Raw genomic sequence first — 24,416 nt, forward strand, 5'->3', positions numbered from 1 at the left:
ACTACCTGCACGCGTGCTAAGTCGCTTCAGTCATGTCCAACTCTTTGCTACCCCGTGGACCATAGCCCACCAGGCTCCTCTGTCCATGGGATTCTCCGGACAAGACTACTGGAGTGGGTTCCCGACTCAGGTATCAAACCTGCATCTCTTATGTCTCCTGCACTGGCAGACAGGTTCTTTACCATGGGCGCCACCTGGGAAGCCCCCAAAAGAAGATATGAATATAATAACAATAAATATAATAGTGAATCCAGCCTATATTGTATTTTTTATAACAGTACACATAAATTATCATTTTAATATTCTTAAATACCTTTTTAGGTACTTTTTATGGAAAAAAGTCCCCTTGAAGGTCTTACTGTAGCTCCACTGAGCACTGGATGGGCAGTGGGGGACCGCTGCTCTCCTTGATAAGAATAGTCTGGAAGGAGTCCTGGGAAGAGAAACCTGATAGGTGTGGCTTCAGGGTGAAGCCAGAGGAGATGTGTGTGTGGGTGTGTGGGTGTGTGTGTGTTTGGGAAACTAGGAAGCCATATCTTTTAGAAGATACAATTGGTGGAGCAGAGTCCTCCAGAGTAGAAGGGTGTTGGAAAGATAACCAGTGGGATGAGTCAGTCTTGGATGGGAGACAGTTCTTCCCATGGCTTCTGCTTCCTCTGTGAGATAAAAAATAAGATCATCAGCTGGGAGTGAGGCAGTCTGAGAAGTGTGTGGGAGATTTGAGGAGAGGACAAAATATTCAGTAGTCACTTTTATATTGAGAGAATGGATTGTCTAGGGAAATGTAAGAAGTTTGTTGAGGGAGAGAGGATGTAAAAAAGCTGAGAATGTTAACGACAGTAGTTATCTCTGGGTAGCAGAAGCAAATTTGATTTTTATTTTACTTTGTATAATTTTGGTTTTCAACATGTTTTAATGGAACTACATTTCAATGTTTTAACACGATGCCTGGTTGTTCAGTCACTAAGTTGTGTCCAACTCTTTGTGAACCCACAGACTTCACAGCAGGCTCCTCTGTCTTTCACTATCTCCTGGAGTTTGCTCAAATTCATGTCCACTGAGTCATTAATGCTATCTAACCATCTCACCCTCTGGTGCTCCCTTCTCCTTTTGACTTCAATCTTTCCCAGTATCAGAGTCTTTATGAATGAGTCGGCTCTTCACATCAGGGGCCAAAGTATTGGAGCTTCAGCTTCAGCAGCAGTCCTTTGATGCTTTATAAAACTGTTAAAAATAATTTTTTAAAACTCCACAGCCTTCCTATTCTTTGTATCTTGCCTTGATTTTTATTTTCTATATGAATTTTTCCTGGATCAAATCCGGTTACATGTTGAAATTCCACTGAGACAATCTCCAGTGTGTGATGGTACTCTTTTTCATATATTATGTTATTTTAACTGTTTTCTGTGTAAATATATTGTTTTCATAATGAAATTACCAAATCTTCACTGCTAGCAACTAGGTCCCATATCTACTGTTCTTAGTTTGAATGCATCAGTGGACACAAAGGTCTTAGATACCGGTCTTCTTTGTTAACACGTGGGTTTTCTCTCGCCTTCTGTGGCAGAGCTTGCTCTCTCCTTGTAGGCCGTGTAATCCCCGCTCTGAACTAGACGCATCTCATTGTGCCCCCATCCTTCCAAATATATCTCTGGTTTTGTTGAGACCAAGAGCTTGCTAACTGCAGAACAGACTTGCGGTTGAGGTCGGGGTGGGCGGGGTGGGGTGGTGTGTGTGGCAGGCAGGGAAGGGGAGGTGAGCAAGAAGGAGGTGAGAGAGGACTCTGCTCCTCTACTCGCTCAAATTCTCACCTCCATTCCTCGCCTCCTCCCCCACAGCACTCCCTAAAGTGTTCCAGTATCTGTGGATGGTAGTAAAGAGAATACCTATGCTAGCATCCCTTCTCTGTGGCCACCGTGCTAGAATTTGCTCAGTGATGTCCTTCCAGATGATCCTTTGAGATGAATGACTCTTCTCCATCCCCAGCCAAGCTCCTTGCTGGGTCACACGGAGGTGGACTGTGTGTGTGTGTATGGCGGGTGGGGGGAGGCGGACAAGGAGTGGGTAGTGTTTGGATGGAGGTAGAATGACAACTTGGGAGTTTAATTTGGAGGTATTCTTTCCTTCATGTTGGCTGTGGCTCAGCAATGCTAACCTCCTTTCAGTCTTCAAAGGAACCATGCTCCTTACCATGTCAAGACCATTCATGCTTTTTTCCTCTTCTGGAACTCTCCCTCACCAATGCATGCTTATTAATTCCTGAGCATCCTTCAGTTCAGCCTTTCAGGGCACTCACCTAACTGTCCACTATATACTATGCTAAATAAATTCTATATACCACACACTGGGTGCTACATGCTGTATGCTATTGACTCTATTATACATGCTATATTCCATACACTACATAATGTATAATGTCAACTTTATGCTGCATACAGTATATTTTCTTCCTAGCATAGCATTTGTCACTGTCCCGTCGTATATGTTAATGTTTCTGGCTATTTGTTTAGATATTTTTCGCCAATAAATAGATTTGCCAGGCTAGAAGCCATGTCTTTGCTGTTTACCATTGTATACTTAGTGCCTCCATAAATGCTTTTTGAAGGTTGAATAATGAATTATGTTCTTCCAGAAGAGATTACTTTTGAGATTTCTGAAGGGAAAGTATATAATGGATGGAAAACTGAAGAATGGAAGAGCTTGGGCAAACATAAAAGCAGAAATAAGCTTCTAACATGTGACAAGTAAACTTCTGGGTTTTTTTATTCTAATGAATTATAAGATTAAGTCTACCTTTATGAGACACTGTCCTCAGCATAGTGATTTGCAGTGGTCTTGCTTCACTGTCACACTCAAGGTTCTGAAACTGTTCTGGGAGAGTTATTATGCAAAGGTGACTTTCAAAAGTCTTCCTGATGAACAGATGCCAAGGCAGAGAAAGATTTATTCAGTTTTGGGTGTTTTTAATGTTAGAGTTTATTCAGTTTATGGTATTTTAGCTTCAGTGTTTGGATTCATATCCTTAGAATGAAAATTATTTAAAAGTATGTACCTCTTAGCAGTAAGGATGTGCATATTTATCTAAAAGAAAACAACTTCAAGAGGCAATATAAACAAAAGGAGGAAAAGTCAACAAATTAATCTAGAATATTACTCCTAAGGAAGTTATCTTTAAATAATTCTTTTAGATTGATCTTTGTCCTAGGTTTTATAAATGGTTCCAGGTACAAGTTAAATACATTGCAGTCCTCTCTATCAGACTTCCTGGGTTCCTGTTCTCTGCTTATGTATCTTACTCAGACTTTGCAATATTTGAAATAAATCTTCGATACATCTTTAGCAATTCCCTGAAGAAAAGTTTCATCTTCCATTTTCTTCATCTATTTGCTCAAGAAATTTAATTCAGAATCTTGTATCATAATCAAGGGGAGGGCATAATTGAGGGAACAGACAAATCTCTGAGGACAAAAGCTGATTGTTAAACAAGAAGCTCTAGTCGATCTTTCTCAAAAAAGACAGATGATGTCTTGTTACCAGTAACCCCTGAATGGAAAATGAGTCAATACAGCAGGTCAGCAGGTCAACATTAGCAGTGACTCTTCCTGGACCTTCCTGCTCTGCCCTTTTCACTCTACTGTGATGTTTCTCAAGTTGTGTCTGTAGGGCTGAGCGATAGGCAGATATTTAAAAAACAGCATATTCTGCTCAAATAAACGTAGATTACCGCATACCAAAAATCCCTTTCGGAAATGTACATTAGATTAAAAACTCTAAGGCATTCTAAAATTTTTCAAAAATACTATTCTAAGCTGAACTAATAAAGCATTAAGGGGAAAAAAATCAAGGCACAGAGAACAGATACAATAGCAGTCTTAAGTTTCTCCTATCCTTTCTCCAATGTCTTGTGCACAGTAGGTATTAAATACATGTTACATGAGAGAAAAGAGAAAGATGTTAGTGGCAATTAGAAGTTCCGTGCATGGTAGGTCAGGTAAAATCCTATGGATGCAAAAAAGGACTGATGCCAGTTCATCAGTATTTGAAAAGGATGGATAGGGGCTATTATGAATATGTAAACTGAAGGAGATCTCATCATCATCTCTTTCTGATAGAGGTTATGTCATTTGCTATTGTTCCAAATCCCCATTCATCCTCAATCTTCTAATTTTTTTGCCTTTTGAATTTTCCAAGTACTGGATTGGCCCGTTTTGGGCCAACCCCATATATGATTTGCCTTAGTTTTTTAAAATTTCTTATTTTATATTGTTATTTTAAAGTCACCTTATTGAGGTACTATGGACATACAAAAGCTTGTAAATATTTAATGTATACAACTTTATGAGTTTAGAGATAAATATTCACCCATGTAACCATCACCACAATCAAATCTATAAATAAATTTGTGTGTTTATGCCAAGTCGCTTTAGTCGTGTACAATTCACTGCGACCCTATGGACTGTAGCCTGCTAGGATCCTCTGTCTGTGGGATTCTCCAGGCAAGAATACTGGAGTGGGTTGCCATGCCCTCCTCCAGGGGATCATCCCGAACCACGGATTGAACCCACATCTTGCATTGGCAGATGGGTTCTTTACCACTAGCACCACCCGAGAAGCTCATAAATAAATCCATTACCTCCCACAGTTTCCTCTCATATGATTGACTGATTGATTTTTATATTGATTTTTCTTTTGTGATAAGAGATTACCCTCCTAATAAAATTTGAAGTATATTTTTAACTATAAGACCTATGTTATAGAGTAGATCTCCAGAACATATTTTGTTTTTTTAGAATTATTCAATGGATAGCAAGTTTGCAATAGATGCAAAGTTTAGATCAAAAGTAGATTTAAATAAAAGAAAAAAATTTATTTTAAAAAAAGATTTTGTAATGCCTCTTGATGAAAGTGAAAGAAGAGAGTGAAAAAGTTGGCTTAAAGCTCAACATTCAGAAAACGAAGATCATGGCATCTGGTCCCATCACTTCATGGCAAATAGATGGGGAAACAGTGGAAACAGTGTCAGACTTTATTTTTCTGGGCTTCAAAATCACTGCAGATGGTGACTGCAGCCATGAAATTAAAAGACGCTTACTCCTTGGAAGAAAAGTTATGACCAACCTAGATAGCATATTCAAAAGCAGAGACATTACTTTGCCAACAAAGGTCCGTCTAGTCAAGGCTATGATTTTTCCAGTGGTCATGTATGGATGTGAGAGTTGGACTGTGAAGAAAGCTGAGAGCCAAAGAATTGATGCTTTTGAACTGTGGTGTTGGAGAAGACTCTTGAGAGTCCCTTGGACTGCAAGGAGATCCAACCAGTTCATTCTGAAGGAGATCAGCCCTGGGATTTCTTTGGAAGGACTGACGCTAAAGCTGAAACTCCCATACTTTGGCCACCTCATGCGAAGAGTTGACTCATTGGAAAAGACTCTGATGCTGGGAGGGATTGGGGGCAGGAGGAAAAGGGGATGACAGAGGAAGAGATGGCTGGATGGCATCACTGACTCTATGGACGTGAGTCTGAGTGAAAGGCCTGGCGTGCTGCAATTCATGGGGTCGCAAAGAGTTGGACATGACTGAGTGAATGAACTGAACTGAACTGAACTGAATGCAACCAAGAAAAAGTTATATGGATTGAAGGTTTCATTTGTTTATGTATAAAATAAAGGATGAAAAAATCAGATCAACAAATATCTTGATCATTTTTCTGAAAGAGAAAATGAAAAACTTGAACTTTTTCTAATTGTGGGACAATACATAGCCTGGTTTAAAAAATGAGAAGGCACTCCAACTATTGTGATTTGAAATGCTGATCTATAACTCAGGGAGGTTTTATATTTATATTTTTTTAAATTTTTTTAAATAAAATATCATATTTTCCCAAATTTCTGCTTATACCAATTAACCTTCATATTATGATATGTTTTCATCACCCTGTTTCCAAGATGTATTTAGCAACAGCTGTGAGTTTGGGGTATTGTCTAAATGACATAATATGTCATCATTTTTTATAATGCATTATTTTTTAAGATACCATGTTGCTGCCTCCAGTGGCAATTACGGGCTTGTAGTGGTTTTAAATGTTTCCATACAAATTGGCAACTTGAGCATATTAGATATTATTATTCCTTGATTGGAAAAGCAGCTTCTCTCTTAGCTTGATATATTAAATTGTGTTTCCAGTGATGCACTAAAAACATTAAAAACTAATTATAGCAAAATCTTTCTTCTTCTAGGGTATTCTGCCCCAGTGTTTGTAAGCTTAGCTCTAAAGAATTAGATCAGTTTGATTATTTTGTCTGAGAAAACATCTTGTCTAAAGGTTTCTCTCCTTAATGATAATTGTAATCAGTAATTTTCTATTTTTAAATGGTCTTTCTAATATCTCCTTTCAGATGGAAAAGAATTATAAGATTATCTCAGTGGAGAATAGGTATGTTTTAAAAATACCACCATAATTAAGAAGTGATCCTTAAAGTAATAAATCTTTTTTTTTTTAAACTTTACAGTATGTCAATGTACATCCAAAACATTAAAAGTAAGCTCCCAGAAGGTAAGACCCTCTTTATCTTTCAGTGCTATATCCATCCCCGAAAATAACATCTGGCCTATGTCAGCCCTCCAATTGATAAATGGAGGAATAAATGAAATATGTAAAGCACAGTTTTCCAAACATTCATGGAGATGTAGTAAATGCTAAGTCTGATCATTTCCATCTTCGAAGGGAAATTAATATGACTAGCAAAAGAAACAAGAAATACACAAAATATGTAGAAGTTCCAAAAATATTCTCCATGTCATGGGAAAGTTGAAAGATGATGGGAAAGTTCAAAGGAATACAAGAACATCTGCCTGGTAGGATGGAAAATGGCTCAGGAAAAAGATAAAGCTGAAGAAGAAGGTGCGATTTTGTCAGGAGTAGTTCGCTGGGGAGAAAGGCTTTCTGGAAGGGAGAAACAGAGAAGAGAGTGTGAAGAAAGGAACGGGAAAAACAGTGAAAGGAAAAGACCTGCCATTGCCTATCCAGGGGAGAAAACCGAGTAGATCATTTATTGCTGCTCAAGGAGGGTATTAAAAGTTAGACCATGCCACTCAGCTGTTTTATTATCACCTTTTACAGTAAATGGGTTCCCTTCCTTTTTCTTTTATCATAAGTAGTAACAAGGGATGCCCTGATCAGAAATTTTCTATTGTATTTTTTTTTTTTTTTTACTGAATGCATTTATATTATAGACACACCCTCTTTTGAAATCAGTCACCTCTTTGGATTTCTGTGATGCTCTTTCCCAGCTCATTCCCTCTTTTCCTGGCCTCCTCTGTCTCCTTCCATGCTCACTCTCCTCCATCAGGAAGGCTGGCTCCAGCATCCCTGTCCTCTGGCCGGCCTCTATAGACTGACCACGGTGATGTGCAGCCTCCTGTCCCACCTCCACTCTGCTTTTCCAGGTGGCCAGCCTCTAAGGACTTCAGGTTTGGATAATCATCACCTCTCCTCCTAAACCTTGCTCCCTATGTCCTCCATCTCTCCACTTTTTTCCTACATTCTAAAGTTAAAAAAGATTTTTTTTTTCCTTCTGATCGTCTTTTCTCTGTTGTTTCCCCTCATAAACTCTGTTTGACCCATCTCTTCCTTTCCATTCTCACTGCCAACAGTTAGGTCACCTCACACTGAATTATTTCTAATCACCTCTGGCTCCTCGCTGGGCTTCTCGTCTACCACTACTCCCTCAAAAAGGAATGTAATTCTACCAAACTAAACTAAAATATATCTTTAGTACTCTCCCTTCTGCTTAGTTTCACAATAGAAATCAGCCAACATTTATTGAGAACCCGTTACTTGCTACACAGAGCAGTAAGCAGAAGGGGTTACAGTAACAGATGCATTCCCTGCTCCATAGGGACATTCAGTTTAGTGTGGGTCACAGACTGGTAAACCTTAGTTACTCAGTAAATTAGGTAATACAATGCCTTAAAATTTCTTCTATCATTTTCTATTACTTTGACATAACCTTGTTTACTTTAACCTTGATGGTAAACTCTTCATACCATTTTAAAATAACTCCTGAATTGTTTTTTAAATCTACACCAGCAGCTATGGTTACTTAAACACTTAAAAAAAACGGAATTCCTTAAAATAACCGAATTGGTTTTTACTTTAAAAACTGAATTGTTTTTTAATTTTTTTTAATCTACACCAACAGCTCTGGTGATGATGTTTTATAATTTGAAAGATAAGTAATTCTTTTAATCCAGAGGTAGACTTTTTGAAAACATTTGTCTTGAGATTTGGAAAAATATATTTCACTTGGACTGTAGATGTTTTCCAAGCAAAATATACGTATTTATAAACTAACATTTGGTTTTGTTTAGTTCAAAAGCTTAAACCAAAAATGTCAAAGTGGAATGTTTGCTTTGTCAATAAACATTATAAAAAATTATGCTGTAGTCATTGCCACATATTTACTCCATTTTAAAATTGGTTAAGAATAACCAAATATTAGTGTTCTCAGCTTAAAGGAGACTGTTAATATTATAAGATGTTTTATGTAAGTTCCGTGGTAACCAGAAAAATAACACATGTAAAAGATACATGAGAGAGGTAACAAAGCATACCATTACTAAATTATCAATGAAATGCAAAGTAAAATAGCAAGAGAATAAAAGATGGACAAAAGAACTACTACAAGGCAGAAAGCAACTGACAAAATGACAACAGTAAGTCTTTCTTTATAATAATTGCTTTAAATATAATTATATTAAACTCCTCAATCAAAAGACTTAGAATAGCTGAATGGATGTGTGTGTGTGTGTGTGTGTGTGTGTGTATATATCCAACTATCTGCCATCACTTTAGATTTAAGAATGTATACAGATTTCGAGTGAAGGATTAGGAAAACATATTTCTTGCAAATGGGCACCAAAAGAGAACAGAGTAACTATACTTATATCACATAAAATAGACTTTATGTCAAAAACTGTTACAAAAGACAAAATATACTGTATTATGATAAAAGAGTTAATTCATCAGGAAGCTATAACAGTTACAAATATATGTGCACCCAACATCAGAGCTGCTGCTGCTGCTGCTAAGTCGCTTCAGTCGTATCCGACTCTGTGCGACCCCATAGACGGCAGCCCACCAGGCTCCCCCATCCCTGGGATTCTCCAGGCAAGAACACTGGAGTGGGTTGCCATTTCCTTCTCCAATGCATGAAAGTGAAAAGTGAAAGTGAAGTTGCTCAGTTGTGTCCGACTCCTAGTGACCCCATGGACTGCAGCCTACCAGGCCCCTCCGTCCATGGGATTTTCCAGGCAAGAGTACTGGAGTCGGGTGCCATTGCCTTCTCCCAACATCAGAGCACCAAAATATATAAATCAAACATTGGCAAACTGCAAGGAGAAGTTATCAGTAATAGTTTGAGACTTCAATACTCTGCTTTCAATAATGGAAATAACATCCAAACAGAAATCAGTTAGGAAATGGCAGGCTTAGGCCAAAATAACACTGTAGGCCAAATGAACCTCACATTTCATACATAACATTCCACTCATCTGTAGCAAAACACATATTCTTCTCAAGTCATGGAACATTCTCCAGGATAGATCATATATTAGGCCACAAGACAATCTTAACATATTTTAAAAGACTGAAATCATATTAAGCATATTTTCCAACCACAGTGGTATGAAATCAGAAATTATTAGCAGAAGGAAAACTGGAAAATTCACAAATATGTGGAAATTAAAGAACATACCCTTGAACAACCAATGGGTCAAACAAGAAATCAAAAGGAAACCAGATGATATATTGAAACAAATCAAAACAAAACCATAGCATACCAAAGTTTATGGGATTAGCAGAAGTACTAAGAGAGAAGTTTATAGCTATAAAAGAAGAAGCAAGTTTTCAAGTAACCTAACTTCACATCTTGGGAAACAGGAAGAAGGACAAACTAAGCTCAAAGTTAACAGAAGGGAGGAAATAATAAAGATTAGAGAAGAAATAAATGAAAAAGAGAACAACAAAACAATAGAAAAATCATTAAAAGTAAGACTTGGTTTTTGAAAAGATTAGCAAAAATGACAAACCATTAGACTAAGAAAAATGAGAATTGACTCAAATCAGAAATGAAAGAGGATACAAGTTATATCAGAGAAATGTAAAGAATCATAAGAGATTACTGTGAAAAATTATCCACCAACAAATGGATAAACTGGAAGAAATATGTAAACTTCTAGAAACATAAAACCTACCAAGACTGACTCCTTAAGAAACAGAAAATGTGAGCATATCTGTAATTTGTAAGAAAATTGAATCAGTGATCAAAAAACTTCCATACAAAAACTTTCAGCCATATAAAAATATGAATAATACAGAAAACGTGTGTACCCAATACTGACTGAAGGGGGTAAAACGGACACAGTTGAATTTTGCTATGTACCCTTTTCCATGTGTTCTTCACTGGAAATAAACACTCTTCTGAGTGTGGTGTTTATCAAAGTGCTTTTCCAGTAAAGTAGATCTGATTGTGTTAAGTCTTAGATTCAGCCCTTCAGTGTGCTCCTGCAGCCTTTGAAAAAAGGTCAAGGAATTGCCTGGTGATTCAGTGGTTAGGACTCTGTACTTCCACTGTAGAGGGCCCAGGTTTGATCCCTGGTTGTGGAACTAACATCCTGCAAGCCACACGGTGTGGCTTAAAAAAAAAAAAAAAAAAGTCCCCACACCTTTGCCATGGTTGGCACAACCTCCCAGAACTGACCCCTGGCTGTTGTTCTCCAACCTCATCACACACACACCATTCTCTGCAAAGTCCAAAAAATGTCCTCTCCCTACTGTAACTTCAGTGCCTAATGTAACCTCTCCAACATACCAAGCACTCAACTATTACCTGCAAATGGATGTGGACATGAATGACTGTCAGAACTTGTGTTGAGACACAGATAGGAACAAATCACGGTCTCTGTCCTCTAGAGTCTATAACAGGTGATAAGTGAGAGGAGAGGTAAGAGGATGGATATGAAAATAAACAATTGTAACTCAGTGTGGTAAGACCGGTAATAGAAGTCAGGTGAGCATAGGGCTGGAACTCCAAAGGGTGTAATCAGATCTTATGGGGTTGGAGAGGATAAAAGAAGGCTTCACACAAGAGGAGACATTTAAATTGGAGCTTGAAAAATGAATAGGATTTTCCAGGACACAAAAGGAGGAAAGCATATTTCAATCAGAAAAAGCAGCATGTGAAAATGCATAAAATCCTTGGCACCCACAGAGAGCTGTGAGTATCAAAGCCCAGGTTACATATGGAGGAGAAAGTGAAAGTGTTAGTCTCTCAGTCGTGTTCGACTCTTTTCAACCCCATGGACTGTAGCCCATGGGCTTCACAGGTGGCTCAGACCATAAAGAATCTGCTTGCAATGCAGGAGACCCTGATTTGATCCCTTGGTCAGGAAGATCCCCTTGTGAAGGGAATGACTACTCATTCCAGTATTCTTGCCTGGAGAATTCCATGGACAGAGGAGTTTGGTGGGCCACAGTCCATGGGGTCACAAAGAGTCAGACACAATTGAGCAACTGAATAGCACAAGAAGGAGATAAATCCACAATGAAATTTTTTAAACCTCTTTCTCTTCCAATATAAGGTTCTCTGAAATGGCTATATCTAATGAAATTGAGGTTTTGTATACTTTCAAAGCCACTGGGTAGCAGCCATAAGCCAGAGGGACCGGCATGTCACTCTAACACTTGAGATGAACTGTGTTGTGGTATCAAGTCTTTAAAAATCTCCAGCATTGCAGAGCCTACAGATGATGACAATGGTCACCTGAAGGGGGTGATGACCCACATTCACATGACTTTACCTTCCACGTTTTGCAGGATGGTATGAATTTAGTTGAAGACCTGTGCTGACCGTCCTACCCAAGGTCAGCAGTGAGTAGACGCCTACTTGAGTAATTTCAACCCTTTGTTAGTAAAAACAGGAGAGAACCTTTTTTTTTTTTAGCTTAAGGAGAGTCCTCTTCCTCAAATAACAAAATAACATTTAAATACTCCTGAGAGGGGATACCATGGTAAAAATCATATGCCATTCACACTGTAGTACACAATAATTCACCAGATTCTTCCTGAGAGATTTAAATAGGAAGGAGACAGCTGATAGTCATTTGTACCCAGGTAGGGTTTCTGACAATGGCAATGTTGAAGCCTGGACAGTGAACTCTAATAAACCTTGCCTATTTTTCCCCAGGCCTCCTGTACCCCAGATTTGTAGAAAGGTTAAAACATCAGTCATTTTTATTTTAATAAATTTAAAGGGGTATAATTTTAGCACTGGGGTCTGATTGAATATAGGCTTTCCCTGGCTTTGTTGAGCTTTGGGCATATATACAAGGAGTGCTCTTATGACTGCGTTATGTCATCGAGGCCAAATTCACCAGCAGCCACCTTGACTGCTCCATTCACACATTGATCAGGACCTGCAGATGGATGTCCAGGAAAGAATTCTTCCCAGCATGGAGGACCTTTTCATGCTCTGCCTTAGCAAACATCAAAGTGAAATAAAAGAAAAGCCATCCCTTCAGTTGTGATCAGTCTGAATCAGTTACACAAAAGCACATTTTAAGATATGGGTTTTTGCTGCTCTGCCTCAAAAGCTACATATTAGAGAACCAGATTATCAATTACAGAATAGTGGCTGTGCCTTCCTGAGGTCCCCGTTGAGAAGTGCCTCTTTCAACCCAAGAAGATGATAGCTTTGCTCCCCCAGCCTTTGTGGCAGATGTAAATGTAAAGGTGTTGAAAATATATATATATACAAATCTCTTTCATTTTCCCTGGGAGGCAATAAAGTGTTGCCACTGCATATGGAAGGTCTTTTTCTACTTTTCGTACCAGTTAACCTAAGAGCAGGTGTAGCATTATTCCTTCACTCTGGGTGGTCCCAGAGTTGTAGTTCTATTGACTGCCTTTTGTTCGCCACATACCTATATCCCTTTCTGCCTGATTCCAGTATTATTCTGGTCAAAGGTTCAGTAAAATGAGAAGTAAATGAGCCATTTTTTTGAATAACATTTGCTACTGCTTTCCTTCAGTTGGATAACGAGATGTTAAGATATAATTGAAGTAAAAATGTTGAGAAGGAAATGGAAAAATAAGATCCCTAGTAGAGTAGGATGGAGAAGGCACTGGCAACCCACTCCAGTACTCTTGCCTGGTAAATCCCATGGACGGAGGAGCCTGGTAGGCTGCAGTCCATGGGGTCACTAGGAGTTGGACACGACTGAGCGACTTCACTTTCACTTTTCACTTTCATGCACTGGAGAAGGAAATGGCAACCCACTCCAGTGTTCTTGCCTGGGGAATCCCAGGGATGGGGGAGCCTGGTGGGCTGCCGTCTCTGGGGTCACACAGAGTCGGACACAACTGAAGCGACTTAGCAGCAGCAGCAGCAATAGAGTAGGAAGGAAAATAACATTTTCAGATATCTAAGGATTCGTGGTTTAGATTCTCTTTCTGTCTAAGGTATGTACAAAGTAAGAAGAAAAATACATGGGCACATATAAAAGCAAACAGAAATTCATTGAACATCAAAAATGTCCCTAGTTGAATGTGTATGAATGCTTGAATATGTACTTAAGCATTTTAGAATCTAAGCAATCTTTGTAATGACTCCAAAGGTCAAGGAAAAATGTTTTATTGGCATTTTTATCAAAATAAATATATTCAATCCAATTTTTTCATAATAATTATATGAAATAGAAATTTTACAGAATAATAAAAGAATTACATATTAAAAAAAAAAAAGAAATAGAATCTCTAACATTTGAATTAGGATCTAGTTTGTGAGATATATAGTAATTCTAACCAAATTCTCTTCTCTTCTGCCTCTTGACCATATCCTGAATGAATATGAGTAGCTCTGTGTAGTAACTCTCTGGTGGAAGAATATACATCCTCATAAACTCTCCCCTGAGGCAACACTAAGAAGGGATGACCTTGAATAAACAAACTTGATTTTTTTTGGTTGTTTATTTTTTCATGTACTGTGAGGGAAAGAGTTGGGAGAGAATTATTAGAATTATTATAAATGCGCAAAGGTCTTAGGGCTTCTTTTAATCTCTCACTGCTCTCAGTAACTACAGGTTTTCCCAAAACAGAGTTGATAAATATTATGTAAGAATACATTATATCAGTGAAAATAAATGCTCTTTTTAAAAGCCCAATCTAGTTGGTATTAATCAAGATATTGAAGGGCTGTGCAAAAGGAATCAGCAAAATGGGTAAAATCATACTTAAAATGCTTTTAGAAGAAATAAGCTGATTGGATTTTTATTGTGCTTCAGATTTTGAGATACTCAATATGTGTTTTGAATGGATTTACAAAATCTCTGTACTCTAAGATGTGCATGCACGTGCTCTCTATACACGTATGTATATATACCTATGTATGCATATACATATGTGTATATATAGGGGTGTGTATTGGAGAAGGAAATGGCAACACACTCCAGTGTTCTTGCCTGGAGAATCCCAGGGATGGAGGAGCCTGGTGGGCTGCCATCTCTGGGGTCGTACAGAGTCAGACACGACTGAAGTGACTTAGCAGCAGCAGCAGGGGTGTGTATGCACACAAAACACACACATGTGTGTATAAAAACAAAGCCAAATACGTTATAAATTTCTTTCTTTTCCCAAATAGAGTTTTTCCTTCAGCATTCCATTTAGAGTGTTCAAATTGGAGGGCATATTGAAAGTACAAAGTGCAAGTTGTGCAGTATGAATGTACAATTGGGTCAGTGCTCTCTTGTTATGGCTGTTTTGTCCCTCTCATTGAGCACTCATCACCTTAAGGGACCAAACTACCCAAACATCTGAGAAAACAGAATTAAGATCACAAGTCTGAGACTGTAAACAGGGCATGTGTCTCAAGAGGGTAGAAATATCACAGAAGTTCGAGCCTGACCAGGACCTCAGTGATCAGGAGCTCAAGAGGAGAGGAATCAATGATGCAGTGGCAGATGGGCCTCCCCAGAGCTCTGATTTTAAAAGTATGTCAGAGCAATGAAATGCTCGATGTATATGTTCTGTGTGGTAAAATTGCACCCACATTTGTAGAGAACCTTTTCACCAGCTAATGCACACAGCAGTGTTGTTTAAAAGGGGATTAATTTTAGTCTGATTTACAGAAGAAATTGCAACTCAATGAGAGTAAGTATTGACATGAATTGTGATCATACAGCTTGGAAAACATGAAAAAACAAAAGAAGTTATAAGTTTTTGTTTCTCTTTTACTCACCTACACAATTCTAGCTCCTGTTCTTCCCTTCTGGGGTTGAAGAGAGGCACTTCGTATCCTCAACATAAATGCTTATATTGGTAATTTCATGTATATAATTTACAGCCAATAACCAAGTTGCCACTGGTTGTTTTTCTTCCCCAGAGGATAACTTGTAATTTGTAATCCCCAATGTGGCTTTAAGCCAATAGAATAAAGGAGTCTATGAGAGTTGATGTACTTTGACATATATGCTGCTGCTGCTACTAGTCACTTCAGTTGTGTCCAACTGTGCGACCCCATAGACGGCAGCCCACCAGGCTCCGCCATCCCTGGGATTCTCCAGGCAAGAACACTGGAGTGGGTTGCCATTTCCTTCTCCAATGCATGAAAGTGAAAAGTGAAAGTGAAGTCGCTCAGTCATGTCCAACTCTTAGCGACCCCATGGACTGCAGCCCACCAGGCTTCTCCGTCCATGGGATTTTCCAGGCAAGAGTACTGGAGTGGGGTGCCATTGCCTTCTCCATTTGACATATATAAGTTTTCATTATATAAAATCTGATTGATGTATTTTACCTTAACAGGTGGTTGGAATTGTAGAGGAAATGTATTTGATGATTGAGAAGAGTATAGTTTGCTTCCTAGGTACCCATGGTTAGTAAGTTCACATGAGTTTCAGAAATGTTTCTTCTTTCTTTTTTCCTTTAATGAAGTTGCATGTGCATACCAGTATCCTCAGAGTGAACTGCATGATCTGCTAGCAACAATTTTGTCTCAAGGAAGCCAGTCACATGAAACCCATCATTGTATAGTTGCATCTGGCAGACATTTACCAGATAACTTACCACAACTCTTAATTTTCATATTAGCAGTTGCTGCTACATGTGATTTTGTTTAAAACCCTGACTGAATTACAGGCATGTATTTGTCTGAAAGAGGTTGGCTTAGATAGCATGGGATAACGTATTATGATTCATAAAATGGCATTTGTGCAAAATGCAAGTTGAATTATGCAAAAACTTCATTTGTTTGCTTCAAGCAAGTTGTCCACCACACACACCAGTTCAATTCAGTTGCTCAGTCATGTCCTACTATTTGTGACCCCATGGACTACAGCACACCAGGCCTCCCTGTCCATCACTAACTCCCAGAGTTTACCCAAACTCATGTCCATTGAGTCAGTGATGCCATCCAACCATCTCATCCTCTGTCATGCCCTTCCCCTCCTGCCTTCAATCTTTCCCAGCATTAGGTCTTTTCAAATGAATCAGTTCTTTGCATCAGGTGGCCAAAGTATTGGAGTTTCGGCTTCAACATCAGTCCTTCCAATGAATATTCAGGACTGATTTCCTTTAGGATGGACTGGTTGGATCTCCTTGCAGACCAAGGGACTCTCAAGAGTCTTCTCCAACACCACAGTTCAAAAGCATCAGTTCTTTGGCGCTCAGCCTTCTTCACAGTCCAAATCTCACATCCATACATGACTACTGGAAAAACCATAGCCTTGACTAGACAGACCTTTTTTGGCAAAGGAATGTCTCTGCTTTTTAATATGCTATCTAAGTCAGTCATAATTTTCCTGCCAAGGAGTAAGCATCTTTTAATTTCATGGCTGCAGTCACCATCTGCAATGATCTTGGAGCTTAAGTCTGTCACTTTTTCCACTGTTTCCCCATCTATTTGCCATGAAGTGATGGGACAAGATGCCATGATCTTAGTTTTCTGAATGTTGAGCTTTAAGCCAACTTTTTCACTCTCCTCTTTCACTTGCATCAAGAGGCTTTTTAGTTCTTCTTCACTTTCTGCCATAAAGGTGGTATCATCTGCATATCTGAAGTTACTGATATTTCTCCCGGCAATCTTGATTTCAGCTTGTGCTCCTTCCAGCCCAGCGTTTCTCATGATGTACTCTGCATATAAGTTAAATAAGCAGGGTGACAATATACGGCCTTGATGTACTCCTTTTCCTATTTGGAACCAGTCTGTTGTTTCATGTCCATTTCTAACTGTTGCTTCCTGACCTGCATACAGGTTTCTCAAGAAGCAGGTCAGGTGGTCTGGTATTCCCATCTCTTGAAGAATTTTCCAGTTTATTGTGATCCACACAGTCAAAGGCTTTGGCATAGTCAATAAAGCAGAAATAGATGTTATAAGTATACATATATCCCCTCTCTCTTGGGTCTCCCTCCCATCCCCTCTGCTGTTGCTGCTAAGTTGCTTCAGTCGTGTCCAACTCTGTGTAACCCCACAGATGGCAGCCCATCAGGCTTCCCTGTCCCTGGGATTCTCCAGACAAGAACACTGGAGTGGGTTGCCATCTCCTTCTCTAATGCATGAAAGTGAAAAGTGAAAGTGAAGTCGCTCAGTCGTGTCCGACTCTAGTTACCCCGTGGACTGCAGCCTACCAGGCTCCTCCGCCCATGGGACTTTCCATCCCCTCTAGGGAGAATTTAATTGATTGTTTTTTTCTTGCACATTTTTGTTTTAAACACTGTCTTTGGGTGTTTTTTATTTATTAACTCATTCAACCATCATAACAATCCAATGATATTGATATGATTATTCCTCCATTTAATGGATTAGAGATCTGAGGCCCAGAAAGGCCAAGGAACTTAAGTCACTAAAGTCAAAGAACTTAAGTAAAATTATTTGAAATAACTTGATTTCACCATTAAATAAATTCTCTACTCATATGTCATTCACCTACCAATCTGAGAGTCATTTGGGGGACTGTAATAGAGGACATCCCTCCTAGCTCAGTTGGTAAAGAGTCCATGGTGTCACAAAGAGTTGGATATGACTGATCGACTTTCACTTTCACTAGAGTAATCTAATTTAAATCTACTTATTCAATTTGCAGTTAAAAGAATAGAGGCTGAAGCAGTACAGTAAAAGTAGCAGGACTTAAGAGGACTGCCGCTCTGCTCTAAGGTGGAGGTGTTGGAACTTTCACAGAGACAACAGGTCTTTTCTTCCTCAAACTCTTTAAGAATGAAATCCAGTGAGGGAGAATGTCTAGTTATTGACAGGTAATGAATTCTAAAGTATGTTGTGAAGAGGTCATAAAATTTGGAGACCAATTCTAGCCATGTGGCTTTAAGCAAATTATCCAGCTTCATTACATGCTTCATTTAATAAATGGAAACTTGCATCTCCTGCATTGGCAGGTAGATTCATTACCACTAGTGCCGCCTGGGAAGCCTAATAGTAATAATACTAATATTAATAATGTGGACATCCCTGGTGTCTCAGAGGTAGAGAATCCACCTGCAATGCAGGTTCAATCCCCAGGTGGGGGAGATCCCCTGGAGAAGGAAATGCAACCCACTCCTACATAGAGAATCCCATGGACAGAGGAGACTGGTGGTCTACATTCTATGGGGTCACAAAGAGTCAGACACAATTTAGTGATTAAACAACAACAAAATCAATAATGTAATTCCTTTCAAAGTTATTATAAGGACACATTGAAGAAAATATATAAAAATTATGTAATTGGTAAGGCCCATATAGGTATTGGGGTCTTCCCTGGTAGCTCAGTGATAAAGAATCTGCCTTCACTGCAGGAGCCATAGGATACACGGGTTTAATCCCTGGGTCAGGAAGATCCCCTGGAAGAGGGCATGGCAACCCACTCCAGTATTCTTGCCTGGAGAATCTCCATGGACAGAGGAGCCTGGCAGGCTATAGTCCATAGTGTTGCAAAGAGTTGGACACAACTGAAGCAACTTAGCACACATGCATATAGGTATTGGAGCTTCCCTGGTAGCTCAGCCAGTAAAGAATTCACCTGAAATGCAGAAAACCCCAGTTGATTCCTGGGTTGGGAAGATCCCCTGGAGAAGGAATAGGCTACCCACTGTAGTATTCTTGGGCTTCCCTGGTGGCTCAGATGGTGAAAAATCTGCCTGCAATGCGGGATACCTGGTTTCCATCCCTGAGTTGGGAAGATCTCCAGGAGAAGGGAACAGCTACCCACTACACTATTCTTGTCTGAAGAATTCCATGGACAGAGGAGCCTGGCATGCTACAGTCCATGGGGTTGCAGAGTCAGACACAACGAAGCAATTTTCACTCATATACACACTGGTTTATTATAAAGGATTCAACTCAGGAACACCTGAATGGAAGAGATGCATAAGGCAAAGGGAAGGGGAAGGGTGTATGTGTGCAGCTTCCAGGCCCTTTCTGTGTGTGCCACCCTCTGAGTGAAACTGTTACCTGAGAGGGGACCCCTTCCAGGACCCAAGAGCAGGCTCCTGTTTAATATTCTAAAATGAATTGTCTGGGAAGACACATGTACTGACAAAGTACAAGACTTTATTGGAAAGGGGTACCTGGGTGGTGCTAGTGGTAAAGAACCCTCCTGTCAGTGCAAGAGAGGTAAGAGATGTGGGTTCAATCCCTGGGTCAGAAAGATCCCTTGGAGAAGGAAATGACAACCTACTCCAGTATTCTGGCCTGGAAAATCCCATGGACAGAGGAGACTGACAGGCTACAGTCTGTGGGGTCAGAGAGAGTGGAATACGATTAAAGCGAACTAGCACCACATAGGTATTGGCTAGTCTCACAATTATCAGAATAATATTTGTGGTTAATAAATATGTAATCATGGTTAGTAAATATATAATTATTGTGTAGGGGTTATTCATATCAGGACTTACAGTGATAGAATTCTCAAATGCTTGAGGAGGTGTACAAATTTAGAACTATAGATTATTCAAGTGACTGGAGAGGGCAAGGGCAACCCACTCCAGTACTCTTGCCTGGGAAATCCCATGGACAGGGAAGCCTGGTGGGCTGGTCCATGGGGTCACGAAGAGTCGGACCTGACTAAGAGAATTCACTTTCACGTTTCACTTTCCTGCACTGGAGAAGGAAATGGCAACCCACTCCAGTATTCTTGCCTGGAGAATCCCAGGGACGGGAGAGCCTGGTGGGCTGCCATCTATGGGGTCGCACAGAGTCAGACACAACTGAAGTGACTTAGCAGCAGAGACCATCTACAGAAATAGCAAAGTAGATCCTTCAGTTGCAAGAGAAAATCTGCCAATTATAGCTGAGCTCAGAACTTGACTTTAGGCTTAGTAATGAAAGCACGAGAAGTGTGTAACTGTTGAAATTCAAAAATCAAAACACATTTGCTTCTCTTATTTGGACTTTTTAAGTGGAAGTATCATTGAGTTACACATTTGCTCAGTAATAACCACTTTTCTACAAATCTTATGACCAGGTAGATAAATTCTATTTAAACTAGAAATACGTAATGAGTAAAAGAGACATTTTGTGATCAGCTTTTCAAGTGGCTACAACCAAGCTTGAAAATAAAAAAAAAAATTTAAAAACAGTAAATATATGTTACCTAAATTACCTTAAAATGTGAAGGACCAGAAAAATGAAATATTTTTTCTGTACAAGTGGACATGCCCTAGATAGCTAAAGACAAGAGACAGCTATGAGTGCTTTTTGAAGATTTGGAAAAAATTTATTCAAATAAAGGATGCTTTACTTTGCATAGCTGGTTCTTATTCAACACCTGATTACACTTCCCTCCCTGCTCTCAGCAGGCCTGGAAGGTTTCTCTCCACTCAGTTATTAATCATTTCTAAAATGATATTTTTAAAACTTAGGAGTGTAAGGAGAACTCAGTAGGGCCCATGGCTACATTCAAGCATTTTACTTTATAGTCATTAAGAACTAACCTAAGATAATGGAGGAATTGGGTTTCATATGGCTAAAGAAAACAAATATTCTCTGAATTAGCAAAATTAAACTCATTGTATGGAGTAGTGGAATCTTTGTATTCTTGAATTGTTTTTCACATTAGTCTTCGCGGTAGTGGTATTAATGGTAATAGTGGCAGCAGATTAATCATAGTGGCAGATGTGCTAGTAATTATAGTAGTAGCTTCTTGTTAGTGGGTCTACCCTGGTGGCTCAGAGGGTAAAGTGTCTGCAATGCAGGAGACCTGGGTTTGATCCCTGGGTCAGGAAGATCCTCTGGAGAAGGAAATGACAACCCACTCCAGTACTCTTGCCTAGAAAATGTCACGGACGGAGGAGCCTGCTAGGCTAAAGTCCTTGGAATCACAAAGAGTCGCACATGACTGAGCAATTTTTCACTTCTCTTCTTGTTAGTAGAAGTTGTAGCAATTGTAATACTCCGATAGTTTAAATGGCACCCCACTCCAGTACTCTTGCCTGGAAAATCCTCATGGACAGAGGAGCCTGGTGGGCTGCAGTCCATGGGATCGCTAAGAGTTGAACACGACTGAGCGACTTCACTTTCACTTTTCACTTTCATGCATTGGAGAAGGAAATGGCAACCCACTCCAGTGTTCTTGCCTGGAGAATCCCAGGGACGGGGGAACCTGATGGGCTGCTGTCTATGGGGTCACACAGAGTTGGACACGACTGAAGTGACTTAGCATACAAATATAGCTTTTACACATTAGCAAATTCTTTCATCTTTTCACTTAGTTCTTTGGGAACAGTTTGAGACTTCACCTTTGAAATCTGAGAAATTCTAGTCCTGGAAAACTTTTTCCTGATGAGAGGAAGTGAGAGAGTGATTTTCCTTATCTGAAAACTGGGTTATACAGAATGGAGAATAACATTTTGAGAAATCTATAAAATAACTGTAATCTTATTTATTTTAAAAATAGTGAGAATTATGTATCTGAAATCTTTTATGACTGTATTTTTCAATTCTGTTTTTAGGAATTGCTGCTGCAATTTCTTACTGCAGTTGTTTCAATGAATGAATATTGTATTGATTTAAAATTATCTTACTGCCTTGAATTACTGCTCTCCTTATTCTTTAATTCAATCAGTTTCTCTTATTAGTACATGGAAAATTTAAAGTAGAGGAATAACTATCCAGAGATATTGACCCTGAAAGAACACTTTCAGAGTGTAAATCAATCTTTTCCTTAAAAGATTATATTTATAGAATTGTTGTCTTCCTTTCAATGGTGAAATTATAAAAGGCACACTGGTGAGGATAAGAGAAAAAAATCACAGACCCTGAAAAATAGTCACTCTTCATCTTTATAATTTTAAGGGTGTTGGACTTTGAACACTGAGAGCATGACTCTGAGAATCCACAGGGAAATCAAGTAAAAGCAATGACTTTCACCCTACTATCGTCTTTCAGTACACTTGAGCTGTGTGACATTGCAAATTACAAAGTTCTGCTCAAGACACTGGGAATTTATTTTGAAAGTTTTTTTTTTTTTTGGTGAATGAGGAACAAAGAGTAATTGATGACTATAACATGCTAAAGATTTTACCAGTTTAAGTATCTTTTTAAAACCTGAATGGCTATGATTAAATTATGCCTTTGGTGAAAAATAAAAAGGAAGTCAAAGGAAAGAAGACACTGCTGGAAAGACAGAAATTGATTTCAAACTAAATAACTACAGATTTAGGGCTTCCCTGGTGGCTCAGTGATAAAGAATCTGCCTGCCAGTACAGGAGACTGGGTCAGGAAGATCCTCTGGAGAAGGAAATTGGCAACCCACCGTGGTATTCTTGCCTGGAAAATTCCATGGACAGAGGAGCCCTGTGGGCTACAGGCCATGGCGTCTCACAAGAGTTGGACACGACCTAGCAACTAAACAACAATAACAAACTACAGATTTAATTCTCCAATAACTTAGTAGAAATTGCAATAGAGAATTTGAAACAATGAGGGCCATGATATGCTAATGAAAGCTTTATTCAGACCATGAAATGAGATAAAAGTTTTACACTTTAAGGGGTTTAAATTCAACATAATTTTGTGGGTTTTTTTTTTTTAATTCTGCTTTTTCTAAAACTAATTCTTAAAAAAAAATTAAATTAATTCTTATGAAAATATTAATATAAAAATGATCTATAGTAACCCCAGATATGTAGTTAACTTATGATTACCTAAACATTACAATTGCGTTGTCACAAATAACTTGCTTTGAATTTTCTTTGGTAATAATGTGTGTATATGTATGTTTTTATATGTTCTTAATTGTGCACTTCCTAGTTTAATATTAGAAATTAGTATTTCCTGAACTGACTCTCCTTTTAGGCAGCTAAAGACCTTGGAGGCCAGAAGCCAGTATAGGATTAACAATTTGTCATGGATAATCCACAAAGTAAATAAACCCAGTGTGAATAATTGAAAGTGGGTAGAGTTGTAACATGGGAGCTATTGAAATTTAATTCAAGATGAAGTTCTCCATAGTAAATTCCCTCTCGTTATCCAATAGCTGAAATAGGCTGACATCGATAACTCTCTAAATAGAGAGGTATTTGTGCATTATCAATGGTTACATATAGACTAACTCCTTGATACGGTGCTACTTGAGCAATCTGAGAAATGTGAAGTTTATCCTTTAGTGCTTAGCTTCCTTTCAACTTTGAATAGATGGTTCAAAATACTTTCTGCATTTTAGTACTAAATATATGTATGTGTGAATTCTAAAGTGTCCTAAACTGAGATTAAGAATGTGTAACTGAACATCATGAGAATACATTAATTTGTAAACTGAGCTTACCTGTTTGACTAGTATAAAAATAACAAGGGATTACTAAAGGCAGATTTAATGTTTGGATTACTTACAGTACTATCCTAGCCTTTTCACCCTAATAATCTCTTGGGATAGTAGTCACTTTAAGTGACTTTAAGTCACACACTTAATTGTACATATAATAAGTTTATGATTACTATTCTGCTACCATATTGTATATTATTCTGCTACCATATTAATCCAGACTCAACTATTGCTGATCAGATATTAAGATATTAATTATGTTTCTTTTTTAGCTACTGTGATTTTTCAAAATGTCAGTGAAGTGGAGTTGGGATATTTTAATTTAAATATTCTGTTTTTTTCTTAACAAGCTCCTGTTTTTCTAATTACAGGTTTCATATACACTGGTGAAGTTGTGCACCGAATGCTAACGGCCACACAGTACATAGCACCTTTAATGGCAAATTTTGATCCCAGTGTATCCAGAAATTCAACTGTCAGATATTTTGATAATGGTATGTGTTGGTTAGCCTATATTTTGCTGAATGTATACTTATAAACACTGATCATCAGATTCATATTAATATTTTTGTAATGTTGGGTTTAGACTGGATTTGTTAACTGGTGCAAATAGC

At 38.7% G+C, this 24,416-nt stretch overlaps 1 protein-coding gene across 2 annotated transcripts in view; it reads left to right on the forward strand.

Annotated features, from left to right (window-relative positions):
* The window catches only part of PLXDC2 (plexin domain containing 2), a 426,407-nt gene that overhangs the window by 271,334 nt on the left and 130,657 nt on the right, over window positions 1-24,416 (forward strand). For both annotated transcript variants that reach the window (XM_061435962.1, XM_061435963.1), the window contains one exon: window positions 24,174-24,296. In XM_061435962.1, the coding sequence (XP_061291946.1) occupies window positions 24,174-24,296 (123 nt within the window). The remainder of the gene's footprint in view (window positions 1-24,173; window positions 24,297-24,416) is intronic.

Source organism: Bos javanicus, chromosome 13 (genome assembly GCF_032452875.1).
Source record: "Bos javanicus breed banteng chromosome 13, ARS-OSU_banteng_1.0, whole genome shotgun sequence".
NCBI lineage: Eukaryota > Metazoa > Chordata > Mammalia > Artiodactyla > Bovidae > Bos > Bos javanicus.